Source organism: Diplotaxodon limnothrissa, linkage group LG1, assembly GCF_057381915.1.
Source record: "Diplotaxodon limnothrissa isolate DT_005_m linkage group LG1, D_limnothrissa_male_GT1.1, whole genome shotgun sequence".
NCBI lineage: Eukaryota > Metazoa > Chordata > Actinopteri > Cichliformes > Cichlidae > Diplotaxodon > Diplotaxodon limnothrissa.
The window spans coordinates 43,172,930-43,188,332 of NC_140596.1; the positions used below are offsets into that span (position 1 = coordinate 43,172,930).

Below are 15,403 nucleotides of genomic sequence, written 5' to 3' on the forward strand. Positions count from 1 at the left end.
CTCTGGGCGGCTGACTTTCACTTTCATTTCGGTGAGTTACGTCTATCCGGCGTGTCTGTTGTTAAACTTCCGCTTACCGATAACCAATGGAAACACGGCACACGTACAACACCGAGGAGTGTGTTTGCGGGGATGGGGGAGGTTTGCCGTAAGCATGCCCGTCTGCTGAGCGGTGTTACGGTTATGCTAGATCCGAGGGCGCACAGGAGCTGGTCCGCTGATCCCAGCGGCTCAGACCGCCAAAGACTTTTCTTTGAATTAAACAGTTGTGATAGAATCACGTGTTGTTACAGTTATTATTTAATAATGCGATGGTAACGTTGTGCTGTGGCAGACAGTGCTCCCAAGATTGACCCCAAAAAGCATATCTTAGCTACTTCACCCATATGTAAAGTAAGCGCACACAGTGTAGCATGTAAACAGAATTTTAAGTTGGAAAATAAAATAATATACTAGTAGTTAGTCAATATTCATGGGTTTAACTAAAGAAGTTGGAACGAACTGTGTTTTGTAAAAGGCTGCTATAGTAACAAAGTACCTACAGATACAATTCAGTCACACACACACAAATTATTTATATCATAAAGGTATTAAACATACCTTTATTAGTGATACACATTATTGTGTGTACATTATTGTACTTTATTGAGCCCCGTGGGGAAATTGCTCTCTGCATTTAACCCATTCACTCAGTGAAGCAGTGGGCAGCCATTGGGCGCCCGGGGAGCAGTGTGTAGGGACGGTACCTTGCTCAGGGGTACCTCAGGGTAGCTGTTAAGGGGAATCGAACCCCCGACCTTCCGATCATGGGGCAACCACTCTACCTACTGAGCTATCCCTGCCCTACTGAGCTATCCCTGCCCTACTGAGCTATCCCTGCCCTAAAAACCTCACTAAAAACAAATAAAACTATTATCTAACACAAACTGTCTCTGCTGACTCGTGCAGTCACAACTTGAGCAAATAATACAAACTCCAAATCTACCCTGACTCCAACTGTGCAAAAGATGTGAAATTACTCAACACATAAAACAACTTGAGGACATTCACCCTTTATTTTGCAGTAAATATAAATAATAAACAGACAAGTTATCAAAGACAGCCATGAATGTGCACTGACACACATTAGTTTAAATACTAGGATGTTACATTTGTTGTTTCATTAGTGTTGAAAACAGGAGAATATGATCTCATCAGGGCAATCCAAAGAGGGTGTTCATGTACGACATCAGGTTTTACAAAGTTATAAAAGGCTGTGATGGAAAGAAATTAAGCTAACAAAGGCACTACTACCCCGTACATGTGCTCTATTAATGACTATGACTACTAACCAACTAAGCCAGAGATTACTATGGGAAAATTATTTGGTAAATTAAAATGTGCAGTTTTTGTCACAGCTCAGAAAGAAGTTACACCGTTAGTGATAAGAATAGTTATAGTTTCTTGTTTACAAAACTATGAATTCAAATTGGGACAACAATAAAACATTTTTAGAAAGTAGCTAAAGTTAGTAGATCCCTGGTCACCTACGGATTCATGAAACTAATTCATTGAATAAATATAAAAGACAACGTTATTCATGCTTTGTGCTTAAAAAGCTGGAATTGCAGCTTTAAAAATTGTTGCAAGGTAATGTTTTTAAATACAAATATATGAAAAATGGTGAATGATCATTGTCGACAGAAAGATGATCATCTCATGCTGGAAATCTGTTGAGGAGTTGAGTGATTTAAGGCAGACAACTTCGTAACGCTTTGACCGGGTTCAAACCTGTTCCTGTGGTGACTTTATGTGATACACTGGTCCTACTTTTCAGAGACATCAACAACTTAAAAAAATGCAAAGTTCTTGTCTCGTTGACACTCCACATTTTAAAAACACAATAACACGCACACCGCAAACACTTACTACTATATTTCCTTTCCCTTATTAGCACACAAACTCTACACTAGTAATTAAGAAAATGCACCGGACATTTACTTACTCATAGTTGATAGCTAGCTATGCAAAATAATAGCTTGAATTGCAAAGTGTGAGCGGCTGTAGTGGAAAATGTTTTTCTTTGGCAAAATCTTCAAATAAATAAAATGGCACCTGAAATGCTGTAAATTGTTTTAGAGTTTGAATCACTTCTTCTGGGCTCTGTAAAGCCGACAGGTTCCATTTGCTGAGTAGAGAATGGGTTAAAGAGAGAGGCTGAAGGCTGAATGGCTTTTTCTTTCCTTGTTTACATCCAATAAAGAAGAAGTTGGTAAAATAAGTTGAGGATTTATGGTTAGTGGTCTAAGATGGAAAATGTCACATGCAAGTGCAGCAAAACCTTTGCTGATATTACAAAACTGACTGTTAATGTGGACTTTACACAGTTAGCTTGTACCTCAACCAGACCGCTCTAACAGCTCAGTAAGACTTTGTTTTGCTTATTGCCATTTGTGATTCTTTTCCCACCAACCAACAGGTTAGGAGCAGTTTGCCTGTGAAACAGGGCGTGAGCGTGGCTGTGGTGGCCTCTGATTAGCTGACAGAGGAACTGTGCAGTTGTCTTGGTTGTCTCTTGCTGCAAACCTTTTCCCCTGCTCCTCTTTCATAAAGAGCTCCACCATTAGGATCTTCTCCTTGTGGATCTGGAGGCTGATGTCCTTAGGAATGTCTGGGATAAGCCAGTCCACAAAGTCACTCATAAGCATCACCACATTCTGCAAAGGGCAGAGTCAACAGAGAACACAGATCATTATAAAACAATTCTCATTAGTGATTGAACCTTTCTTCTTCTTCTCTTACATTAAGAATAAAATGTGCAATAAATAAACCATTAATCCAAGTCAGCTGCAACAGAAGTAGCAAAGAGTGCTAAATCAACTAATAGTTATATCATTTACCTCCTTTTAGATAGAGGAGGAAGACAGCATATGAGTGGAGCTCTACAGAAATCTCAAATCTACAGAAGCATAAGTTCAACAAGTTCAGAGAAGATCGCTGAAAATGGCAGGAACATAATAATTCATATGGCTCTGTGTAGACTCAACATTAGTTTTAACCTCCTAGGACCTGCGTCCACATATGTGGACATCACATTTTGGGTTATTTAGACCAAAATACTTAATTTTGCTCTACAGGGGCCTGATATCCACTTACGAGGACATTATGCTGCTACAGTTCTATCAAAATTTAAATGAATATCCTCATACGTGGCTCTCACTTTTCTTAGAAACAAAAATCAGGTAAAAAACAAAACAAAAATCAGGTAATTCTTTTTACATTCATCGGGCCCCAATCAGCCCAAATATCAAAGAGAAATTAAAAATGCTGCCGTGGAAGAGTTCGGGTTTTAGGAGGTTAAAGGAATAAATGGACTGGTTCTTATCCAGTCCTTTAAGTCTGACGTCATCAGACGTTTCCGGGTCCAAATATTCGCTTCAGGTCCCAAAGTCAAAACTGTAAATTCTTTCATCTTTAATAAAATGATCAGTGTCGCTGCTCCACCAGGTGTAACTATGAAGTTTAACATGCAGGCATCCATGAAAACAGGTTAAAAACGCCGTAATAAATGCAGAGTGGTTCGGACCTGGAAGCAGGTTCATCACCTAATAAGACCTGATATAGTGCTTTTCTACACTACTGAGGACTCAACGTGCTTTATACAACATGTCTCATTCCCCCATTCACACTTACTCATATAGGTTTGCATACACCCTTTTCTATGCTTAATGGCTTTCTATCTAACATTCACACATTTCAGACTGATGGACACGTTGGAGAGGAACTTGTCTGATGCCATGTCTTGGCATGCAGACTGGAGCAGCCAGGGATTGACCTTCTGATTAGCAGATAATATGCTCTAACTCCTGAATTACAGCTACCTCAATAAGTCAACTGTAGAACTCAACTTCCTGTTTTTATACTAATGTTTTATGACTGACGAGTACTCTGCACTTAAGGCTGTGAAACAGCAGGTTAGGAAAATGAGTACCTTCAAATGAGATGTCACAGGCTATGTTCAGACGATTTCTATCAACGACTTATTTCATGAAATAAACGAAATCATAAATGGTTTGTTTGCTTTGTGCGATCTTATCTGTGCATTGTTCCGAACCTGAAAAACAATAACGAAGGCGAGACGAGCTGCTAGAATGGCCCAGAATTCCTTGGAAAGTTCATATTTCGTACTGGACCAGGGAGGATCTCTGTAGTCCTTGTATCTAGCAGTAAAAAACACAAAAGCTTTTTTACATAAAGTTTATTCAAACTGTTGTTGTGCTTTTATAATAGATAAATGAGAAATTTGAATATGTTTGGATATATTGAGTCTTCATTATATGAATATCGTCTGATGACTTCAGCAGCCTCAGTTTCCAGACCCTAGGAAAGCAAAAGCTTACCTGCATACTGATACCTTGTAGCCCAGGTGCATTGGCTGCAGAGGTTCTGTGCCTGGATCGAAGTCAGTGACATTGAAGTATGACAGAGTGTGGTTGACAAAGCCATGCAAGGTGCCGTCAGGACTGTACATGTATTGGTAGACAAGCCGAGGGATGAAGTCAGAGGTGAAAGCGATGACAAAGGCCTGGAAGACAAAAAGTTCAATTCAATTTCTTTATATAGCACCAACTCAAAACAACAGCAACAATCATATGAACCCTCATAAGAAAACATTTTGGTGACAGTGGGACGTAAGAACTTTCTTTTAACAAAAAAAAACAAGCTCAGGCAGGAGGAGCCATGACCGGTCGGGGTGAGGGGAGGAAGACAAGACAAAGACATGCTGTGGAAGAGAGCCAGAGATGAATAATAACTAATAACTGAAAGCAGAAATGTGTATAAACACAGAGTGAGTGAGAAAGGTGACTGTAGAAGAAACACCCAGTGCATCATGGGAATCTCTCAGCAGCCTAGACCCACTGCAGCATAACTAAGGGAGGATTCAGGGTCACCTGGTCCAGCCCTAACTATATGCTTTAGCAAAAAGGAAAGTTTGAAGCCTGATCTTGAAAGTAGAGATAGTGTCTGTCTGGCCAAGGTAATGCTGTCCAGACTAAGAATCTGGTTAGACACCATATTTCTAAGATTTTTAGGGCCGAGTACAATAACCTCAGTTGGATCTGAATTTAGAAGCAGAAAATTAGAGGTCATCCAGGTCTTCATATCTTTATGGATATATGAAGTTGTCATCTGCATAGCAGTGTAAATGTATGCTATGTCTTCTAATGATGCTGCCTAAGGGAAGCATGTATAATGTAAACAGAATTGGTCCTAGCACTGAACCCTGTGGAACTCCATAATTAACCTCAGTGAGTGAAGAGGACTCTCCATTTACATGCACAAACTGGAGTCTATTAGATAGATATGATACAAACCACTGCAGTGCAGTACCTGTAATACCTACAGCATGTTCTAATCGCTCTAATAGGATATTATGGTCGACAGTATCGAACGCTGCACTGAGGTCTAGCAGGACAAGCACAGAGATGAGTCCACTGTCAGAGGCCATAAGAAGATCATTTGTAACCTTCACTAAAGCTGTTTCTGTGCTGTGATGAGCTCTGAAACCTGACTGAAACTCTTCAAATAAACCTCTGCAGATGATCTGTTAGCTGTTTGACAACTACTCTTTCAAGGATGTTTGATATAAAGGAAGGTTGGAGATCGGCCTATAATTAGCTAAGACTGCTGGGTCTAGAGATGCTTTTTGAGTAAAGGTTTAACTACAGCCAGCTTGAAGGCCTGTGGTACATAGCCGATCATTAGAGATAGGTTGATCATATTTAAGATCGAAGAATTAATTAATGGCAGGACTTCTTTGAGCAGTTTTGTAGGAATGGGGTCTAAAAGACACGTTGATGGTTTGGAGGAAGTAATTATTGAAGCTAACTCAGAAAGATCAATTGGAGAAAAAGAGTCTAACTTAACATCAATGGTACTAAGAGGACCAAGACAATGTACTAGTGTAGTCCTAACTGAGTGAAAATCGTTTTCCAGGACAGCCTTGGCATTGTTTTTATATTGGCATTGTATAACCATACAGATTGCTGATAAGACTTACGTTGACAATGACCGCTACCTTGCTGAGGCCCCTCAAGAGGTTGTACCAGATCCCTGCAGAAAGACAGAAGAGCCGTTATTCATGAGAAAACAGCAGCTCCGACATGCACACGACTAGAGTTTGCACAGGGTGATTTAGTACAACTGCAACTCACTGGTGCTGAGTGTTCTCTGCATATTGGAAATGCCACTGCAGACGGGTTCTGAGATTAAGCTACTTAATCGAGTCACTTAACTTCTCTACGTGAAGAAAACCAGCTTTCAGAGATTTCAGTCTTGCAACATATAACTCTACACAATGTTAGCTTCATAATAGGTTTGCTGTAGTGTAATTCAGCTGTAAGCAGAGTCTTTTTCCTTACAGCAGCCTACTAGAATGGCATATGTAGCAGTCCTTATTTTTATGTGTTCTGCCTAGTGTGAGAGTCATAAATTTAATTTGAAATCAATTGAAATGTATTTTATTCATATAGCCTCAAACCACGAGGACAGTCACCTTCAGGCTTTTCATATTGTAAGCTATAGACCTTACAATAACAGAGAGGAAACCTCAACAATGAGATGATCCCGTTTGAGTGCACAACAATGGGAAGGGAAACTCCCTTTAACAGGAAGAAACCACTGACAGAAACAAGTTCATGGGATGGGGGCCACCTCCAAAGACAGATGGGTGAGGATACATGTATTTAGTTTCAGTTTGTCGGGACACTGTACTGCAAATTCACCTCTTTTTTCACCCAAATGAAAGAAATGCTGTTGAAGACATCTTAGGGCATATTTTCTTGAAGTCTGAATAACAGAGTGCTAATTTAGTTCATTGATTAAACTGACTAAAGGCTGCAAAAGAAAAATACACAAACGAGCACTATTAGCAATTGCAATGTGCTACTTTTGTGTGCTGTTTTCAGTCTGTGTGGATTTTTTGTACTGGGTTTATATTTTTGTAACATTAGTAAAACACATTTCTTAACAGCAGATGTTACTGCAATTTTAAGAGGGTTTAATCTCACATAGAGATAAAAGAAACGAACCAATGTCTTTGGCTTTAGCTGCAATAGGCCTGCGAAGCTCGGTAACAAACTTCTTAGCATCCAGACGAATTTCAATTATGTTATTCAGAAGAGCAAAGAGCGGCGCCAGAGGGAAGGAGGCCACGAACAGAGTCACCATCCCAAACTGGATTACTAAAGGAAAAGGGAAAAAACAGACAAATAGAACAGCATTTAGCAATGACTCATCCTCGATTGGGTGAAAGAAAATTAATACAGAAAACTATTTTTAACATCTATAAATAAGCATGAAAAAAAAATTCCTTCAGAATTTCTTTAAAAATGAAAAGAAAGCCAATTTTGATAGCGGTGGACAGTTGTGAAAACCTATTTCTGTTTAAGCATGCCATGTTTAAAGTCACGAGATTCTGGCTGCCTCCTAATGTTACAATTATTACTGAGTTTCTTGTAACTGTAGTTTGATCTTAATCAGGTATGTCAGAAACAAACTTTATTTGCTCTGCTCGTCTTTGTCCACCACTACTCTTTAAATGCATTTAGTGCAAACCAGGTAATTTATTTATTTGCTAACAACATGATTAACAAAAGTGATGAAACTTATTTACTCATTTCCATGTACTCTGGATTGAGGCCAACAAATGGACCCAGGAGCTGGTCCTTCTCATAGCGTTTCAGAGTTTTATGCGGCACTGGCTCTTGAATGGAAACCATTTCTGACTTCCTCCTGCGGAGCATTTTTTTCAGCTTCCTGCAAATCCCAACAATCCATTAAGAAATTACACAATGAGATTTGTAAAAGCATCACTCAGTTTCTAAAGTGTTATTGTGCAAATGCATGCGCATCTTTGATTTTTGTTGTTGTTGTAGATTTCTCCTTAACTTAATGGATTATGTATCCTAAAATTTGGGAGATTATTAACCACATTTGGACAAATACAGGAACTCTATTCTGAATACTACGACTACGATAAGCGGTAAATTCTTCAAAGTCTTGAGTTCTTAATTGTTAGGGATGATAATTTGGATGTCTAACACTGCTGGAAGAGCCAAACATGTGGCATAAACCTCAGTCACAGTGTATGTGCACAGAGAGGCTGAGCAGACTACAGGCTTACAGTTCAGCAAGGTGCTGTCTGGTTTCCAGGGAAATGTAGATGAAAACTAGACGAGCAGTATTCTCAGACATACACATAACTGAGTGGGTGTGCATTATGTGATCTGTGACTTACTGAACCCACACAGTGGGATCTGTGCACACCACTGTTGCTTGTGAAGCTTGCACACAAGAATTTCCCTCATGTGTGCTGTACCAGTGTATCAGCACATGTAACGTGTCAATAAAACTGATTTGATTTGATGCCGATCCCTCATTCAATCTGTGTTCAAGTGTGTTTTTGAGCTTGCTGCAGTCTCTGTTTTGCACTCACGGTAAGCCAATCTCAAACAAGTTGTTCTGGATGAGCTGTTTGCCTAGCATAGTGATGCACAACTGAATGCACAGCTCCATGAGGCAACCTGCATGGGCACACTGTAGGAGAGACAGTGAACAAGTGTAGAAACAGACAATAGTGAAACATTCGAAACAGACCATTTGAGAAAAGAAATGTAAAATTTAACTTACTATTAGTTACTAGGATTTTTTCCCCTTAATCTTTATATGAGAATGTTAAACTAAAAATAAAGGTGACTGTGTGCTCTTAGTCATAAAGCACCATCTAATCTAGCTGTTAATTGTTATCTAGAGACAACTGGCTCCATTCCCTCCCTCTCTTCTCTTGAGCATATTTAAAGTGGATTACCTCTTCCATCCTGTAAGACCCAACAACATACAAGTAGTTTCCAGGCCTCCCAACAAGCCTATAAAAACAAAACCACAGTCACAAAGTCTGACAAAGAAAGCATTGACTTTACAGAATCATCATGTTTCCTTCTTCCAGCAAAACATCTGCAGACAACAGTGAGTTGGATAAAGCTGTGTGTGCATTGTCAGTAACACATTATAGTGCTTGATTTCCCTACAGTCCAGTTTAGTTTGACTAAAATGATCTGAAACTAAATTATGTGAGAAACTGTTGTTTTACCTGCCCCTGAAAAAGGCCAAGTAGACAATGGGTGTGAAGGCATTGACGAACTTCAAGATAAAAGTCTTGAAGATGAGGCGTTCCTCAAAGCTCTTGTCCGTCTTTGGAACTTCTGAAAAAGCGCACAGTCGATGTAGTGTTAGACTCTCCTAAGATGCCATTCTCGTCCTATGTCGGGGACATTAGTCTGAGATTGCTACGTCAAGCACCATTTATGCAATCTATAGGACTAATGCTGTACTGTCGATGAGACATCCTCGGCTTTCTATGGTTTCCACATTTGTGGGGGCTGTTGCAGCCCCAAGCAAATTTAAAGATGTCTAAACAAACAATGAGAAGGTGGAATGACATCTGCACTAATGCAGCTGTTGTTCTAGACTGTTGAGCTGAAGATATTCTAGCGCTCACATTTGGCCACAAGCTCAAGGTAATGTCTGAAAGAAAGATATCATTAAGGTGGCGCTCGGGCTTAGAGAACTTTTAAGGCAGCTCAGAGTAATTGTTGCATGTCCATAATGGCTAGATTTGGGCACGGGCAAGCTTACCATGCACACCAAACTAAGAGAAGACCCATAATTCTCTTTATTATCTCTCATGTGGTCTGGAAGGGGATTGGTGTTTCTGCCCAGGATGAATGAAAACACTGCTGGAGAAAAGGGTACCAGGAACACCCTCCTGCCACCACAACTGACTTCAGATAATCAAATTAAAAAGGACTGATAAAAAGAAAGGCTTTGTGTCATGGCTCTTGCTCATTTTGACCCAGCATTTCCTGTTTCTTATATTTTGGTGTTTTTTCTGTATTAGGATTTATGTTCTGATTCTTTAGTTGTGCTGTTTTGATTATTATTGTTCTAGATTTAGTTCAGTGTCACGTCTGCGTCTTTGTTATTTGTTTCTTGTTTCCTGTTTTACTTTGAAGGTCCATGTCTTATGTCAGTGTATTCGGTTTTACTTCCCCCTGTCTCGTTAGGCCTAATTTCTCCCAGCTGTGTCTCCTGTTTCCCATTCCCTGATTATCCCTCTGTGTACATAAGCCCTGTGTTTCTCTTTGCTCTCTGTCACGTCGTTAATGTTGCTACCCTCTGTGTGTTTTGGCTTGTACTCCGGTTTAGTGGCTCAGTTCCTATGTGCAGAGTTTTGTTTTGTTTCAGTTTTATTCATGAGGAGTTTTTCCAGCAACAGATGCTGCGTTTTGAGTTAAGTCCTGTCTTTGAGAGTGCTGCGATTGGGTCCTTTCCTGCACACAGCCTATTATGACACTTTGTGTTCTAAAGTCCTTTTGTGTGGCATACAAATACTACTACAAACAGTAGGAAGAAAATAATATTTGGTAAGAACATCAATCCAACAAAATGTGCCTCACCCAGTCTAGTGAGCCAGCGGGCAATGGCTCCATAGATTTCATCCAAGATGATGATGATGATGAGGTTGATGATGGCAGCAGTGGTTTTGACTGTGGCTCGGATATTATACCGAACTACAGGGTGGCTGCTCATGTGCAGCGCTGCCCTAATGCTAATCCGGTACAGGATGACTCCAAAGACTATAACAAACGTCACAATTATCTAAAATACAAGAGAGGCAGAATTAATAAGTGTGTTGGTTAAATGCGTCCACACGGAAAAAGCTTGGTTTTCAGCTACTGAACCTGCGGCACACAGTGAGCACCGTGAGACCAAAACAAACCCAACTTCCCAGAGAATGATCTTCGCTCTGCGTTCTAGGGGATCAAGTCCCTTTCCAAGGACCCTTACATCAAAAACTCTCTAGTGACAACTTAATGGACAGGCCTTTTTGAGAGCCCTTTTCTAGTCTTACAGCTCTCTCAAGCTCTGCCTCCTGACATCTGACCCACATTAAACTCATGGACTGAACACACACACAACCACCTATAACTGAACACACACAAAATGGACAAAAACAAACAAATGGACAACTGTACCCTCATACACACAATAACAACATGGACTGAACCACCACTCACAACCACCAGCACTTTATATACCTCTGTGGAAATTATCCACATATTTCTTAACTGCACTACTGTAAATGCTGTTTATAACTTGCATAGTTCATATTTCTGTATAGCTTTATATTTATATCCTGTTCATAGCCTGTACATATAGTTATAGCATATTCATAACATACCTTAATACCGTGTACATTGTAACATACCTATAATAGACCCATTCTGTAATATATCTATATTATGTCTAAAGCACTTTCTGGATGGATGCAAACCGTTTTTCGTTGCCTTGTACTTGTGACATGTGCAATAACAATAAAGTTGAATTCTATTCTTTTCTATTCTATTCTAAGCACATAGTGGATTATTCTGCATGCTTTATCTAACACATATTGAGGGGCAAATTAAAATCACCAGTTAACCTAACCACCATATTGAAGCATTTAGATTGGTCTTGATGAAATTTCAGTAGCAGCTTAAGTTCAGTATTTTGATTCCAGTTTTTTGTAGAAGACACATTTATTTAGGGCGATCGTGGCTCAAGAGTTGGGTGTTTGTCTTGTAATCAGAAGGTCGTTGTGTCCTTGGGCGAGACACTTCACCTGCCGCCTACTGGTGGTGGTCAGAGGGGCCGATGGCGCGATATGGCAGCCTCGCTTCTGTCAGTCTGCCCCAGGGCAGCTGTGGCTACACCTGTAGCTGCCTCCACCAGTGTGTGAATGTGAGAGTGAATGAATAGTGGTATTGTAAAGCGCTTTGAGGGTCTCGAAAAGCGCTATATAAATGCAATGAATTATTATTATTAAATACCCACATTTTCATACAACAGCATATTCAATCGCAGCCTTCATTTCATTCCACATAATCACATAATAAATACCCTATAAAGTGCTTTGCAAAGGTAATGTATGCTCCATAGCCAAGTTGTTTGATGACCTTGTAATTCTAAGGACCTTGTTATGGGAATGTACTTGCATTTGTTAAGTGGTATAAAAAAAACTACTTTTAAGACACTGGTATGAGGAGGAGTTCATATTGTCTTTAAGGATTAATGACTGAAAGTGGTGCTAAAGGTAAAATGTCTACAATTTCTTTGAGATTGGCAAAAGAGAATGCTAACACACTACTAGACAGAGCAGGTCATCTACTAATCATAAGGTTGGTGGTTAGATCCCTGGCTGCTCCAGTCTGCATGCCATGCTGTATAAAGTGCTATATAAAAATCACGCCATTAACCATGTAAGTAGTGTATAACTTCATGCATTTTACAATAATAACATTTTAAGTTTCCGTAGTTCAGTAGTATAATCCCCTCAGCTCTTTTCACCAACTAGGACCACTGTCAGTGGATCCTCACCAGTCAGTGAGGGTGGGAAACATGTAAGACTGGGCTCTCGACACGTTCCATGCACTTAATAACAAAATAATGACCAATAACTGTTTTTGTTCACTGTCAATCTGATTGCAAAACAATAAGCATTTCCCTGTATGTCATACTGTGTATGATTGTGTATGTGACAAATAAAACTTTCAAACTGAAAGTACGCGTTTCAGGTCATGTTTTGAGTGGCTTAACCTTGCCTAAGGTCCAGGTATTTTAAAGGACAGGAAACACTTTTGAAAGTTATGTTTGAACAGTGAAATGTATTTAAAAAAAGTTAGACTTGGCTTTATTGTTATAAGGTCACATCAGCCAGGACATTTTTATGGTATTCATTTTTCTTGTAAGTTGGTAGGGTAGAACAGCATTTATCACATTTACGTTGATAAAATGAGGAGTTAATAAAACATCCATCAAGCATATAAACACTGACTATTAAAGATGTAAAGGCATGAACAATGAATCGCCTCCATAATATAGTTCCTGCCCAGAAACTACTGCATATTTATGATGTGAGATGAGGAAATACTTGTTTTTCTGCTAAATTACAGTTTTCACAGTTGTTTTCTGTAAAAACTGTCATGTAATTAATATATTCTTAGTGCTTATTTTCTGATTATATTGTTTTTATGTACTTTAATAATGAAGGTTTGTAAAGCAAGGCCACTTTTGATAAACCAAGTGCTTAGCCAGACTGAAAAACAGGTAGTCTAGGGTAGAGCTGCAGAGGTATAGGAATACATGAAACCAGACAGAAAAGCGTCCTAGTACATACAAGGACCAAAATAACACCTATATGAGACACATGTTTGGCTGCTAATGTCAGAGATTCTGCAGCTGGCTTTGGGCTGTGCAGGGCTCTCTCTTCTGATGATTGAATAAACAATTATAAATGTTTTGACCACTGAGTCGGGTTTTCTCTGTTCTATCATGGGGACCAAAGAAGCAGGTTTAATATCACCCATGTATTGAAGTGTGCCTATCTTCAAGTATTTGTAGGCAAATATAAATACATTGTCAATACTTCAATTAATAAGAGCCTGAATTCATTTTGTGATTAAGCACATTATTGTCGTCCAAATCCTAAAACTTATGCAGTAACATTATATTCTCGCCTTTCTCATTTACAAAAACCTTTCAACGTAGTATTGCCAGAAACAGAAATAATATGGGACAATGACATCATCACTCATGCTTCAGAAACACATGTTGGTGAACACAGTGGGAGACTACTGGTACTCACCATAAAACCCATCATGACCACAGTAGTCAGGTAAGCAGGCAGCCTATCTGTACATGTCAGCTTCACCTTTTCATCCTATACACACACACACACACACACACACACACACACACACACACACACACACACGCACACACACACACACACACACACACAATGAAGGGCATTAAGACCTGATGCAGATGTGCAATTCCCCTTCCACTGCCTTATTTCTGTCTTTCAGTAGCAGCCCTTTATACACTGGTCATGGAGTTGCACAAAGCACATATAACAAGCATAGACACAAATCAGTGGCTCCAGTGGAGCAGAGTTAATTCTGCCCTCAGCTGTAGTGTCACATTTGAGTGACTTAAAATTGGGTCAAGATGCTGAGATGACTCCATGTTTATAGGATGAAAAAGGTGTGTCCTTGATATAACGCAAGGATTTTTGGGGGGGGCTCAGGATATCTTACACTTTGAGCCTTATCTTTATTCAAAAGCAACATCATTAACAACCAATTAGATTAAATCAGGCTGTACTCAGAAAACCAGTTAAACCAAGCAAGTTATCACTATGTAGTGACCTCTGTGGCTTGCAGGTCATTACATAGCAGAACACAACATATTACATAGTGATTTACATTAAACCCACATTGACCATTTCGCACACAGTGCTTTATCATATGTGCTTATATCTACATCCAATGGCAATTTAGAATAACCAGTTAACCTAACATGCATCAATTTGAACTTTGGGAAAAGGTGACGTGACAGCAACCACTGAACCAACACTATTTTAAATCAGCAACTGTCTATGTAAATAAAATTGTGATGTATCCAATATCCATATTTTCATAAAGCACTGGAAACATGAAAAGATTTTGTCAGAAAAAAATTGACTTAATTTTACCATCAAGTCCGAATGTTCCAGTTTCACTTTCTTTTGCATGACCCGGAACTCGTACTCAGCTCGATTGTGGTCCTGGAAGAGAACATTTGCTTGTTACTTTTATTGATGGTGCTTTTTGTTGATTAGTACTAAATGTGCAAGACGTTAAACTTGCAAGAGAAGATCCCATTTGGAATTCAGAATGGAGACAGGAATAAGTTAAAGGTGTTTAGGTTTCTGTACAACTCTGCACAAGAAAAGGAAGATATGTATCAACTCACCATGAAAGAAATACACCAGCTACACCAGTAGTTTATCCTATTTTGGCATTTACAGAATTTTAAGGTGGAAAGCATCAATCCATCATATTTCTAGCTCATTTAGAAATTTACTGCCTTTATTAAAAAGGCAGTATTTTGGGGATTTCTTATATTTCTGGGACCCCCCCAAAAAAAACAAAAATCCCCAAAGATACGAACAAACAAGTATTACATAAAGTTTAAAACAATGACACATGATGATGATTAATGATGCATATCATTTTTCCTTTAGGATTAATACCGTTATTTTTCTTCTCTGTATTCTTAAACATTAGATTGGTTCCCAATTTTTATTCTTTCCTTCCAAATTTTAACTCTTAACCATTTAATTTACAAATGAAATTAAATGGTTGTGTAATAGTGACGTGTGTAGCTGATGGTGAAATGTTCCTTTAATGGTGAGAAATACATGTTTATATCTTAAGGAATGTGATATGCAGCCAGAATTGAATGGATGTGTACCCAGCGGAGGAGGAGCTGTGTGTAAAGA

The 15,403-nt window shown here is 39.2% G+C and overlaps 1 protein-coding gene across 1 annotated transcript in view; it reads right to left on the reverse strand.

The window, feature by feature from the left end:
- Positions 1-2,459: 2,459 nt before the first annotated feature.
- The window catches only part of ano1a (anoctamin 1, calcium activated chloride channel a), a 52,514-nt gene continuing 39,570 nt past the window's right edge, over positions 2,460-15,403 (reverse strand). Inside the window, exons 15-26 of the mRNA XM_085350700.1 lie at positions 14,615-14,686; positions 13,724-13,798; positions 10,497-10,698; positions 9,131-9,242; positions 8,849-8,906; positions 8,477-8,577; positions 7,655-7,797; positions 7,071-7,223; positions 6,041-6,093; positions 4,380-4,564; positions 4,094-4,199; positions 2,460-2,696 (exon numbers count right to left, since the gene is read on the reverse strand). Coding sequence (XP_085206826.1) covers positions 2,460-2,696; positions 4,094-4,199; positions 4,380-4,564; positions 6,041-6,093; positions 7,071-7,223; positions 7,655-7,797; positions 8,477-8,577; positions 8,849-8,906; positions 9,131-9,242; positions 10,497-10,698; positions 13,724-13,798; positions 14,615-14,686 — 1,497 coding nt within the window. The remainder of the gene's footprint in view (positions 2,697-4,093; positions 4,200-4,379; positions 4,565-6,040; positions 6,094-7,070; positions 7,224-7,654; positions 7,798-8,476; positions 8,578-8,848; positions 8,907-9,130; positions 9,243-10,496; positions 10,699-13,723; positions 13,799-14,614; positions 14,687-15,403) is intronic.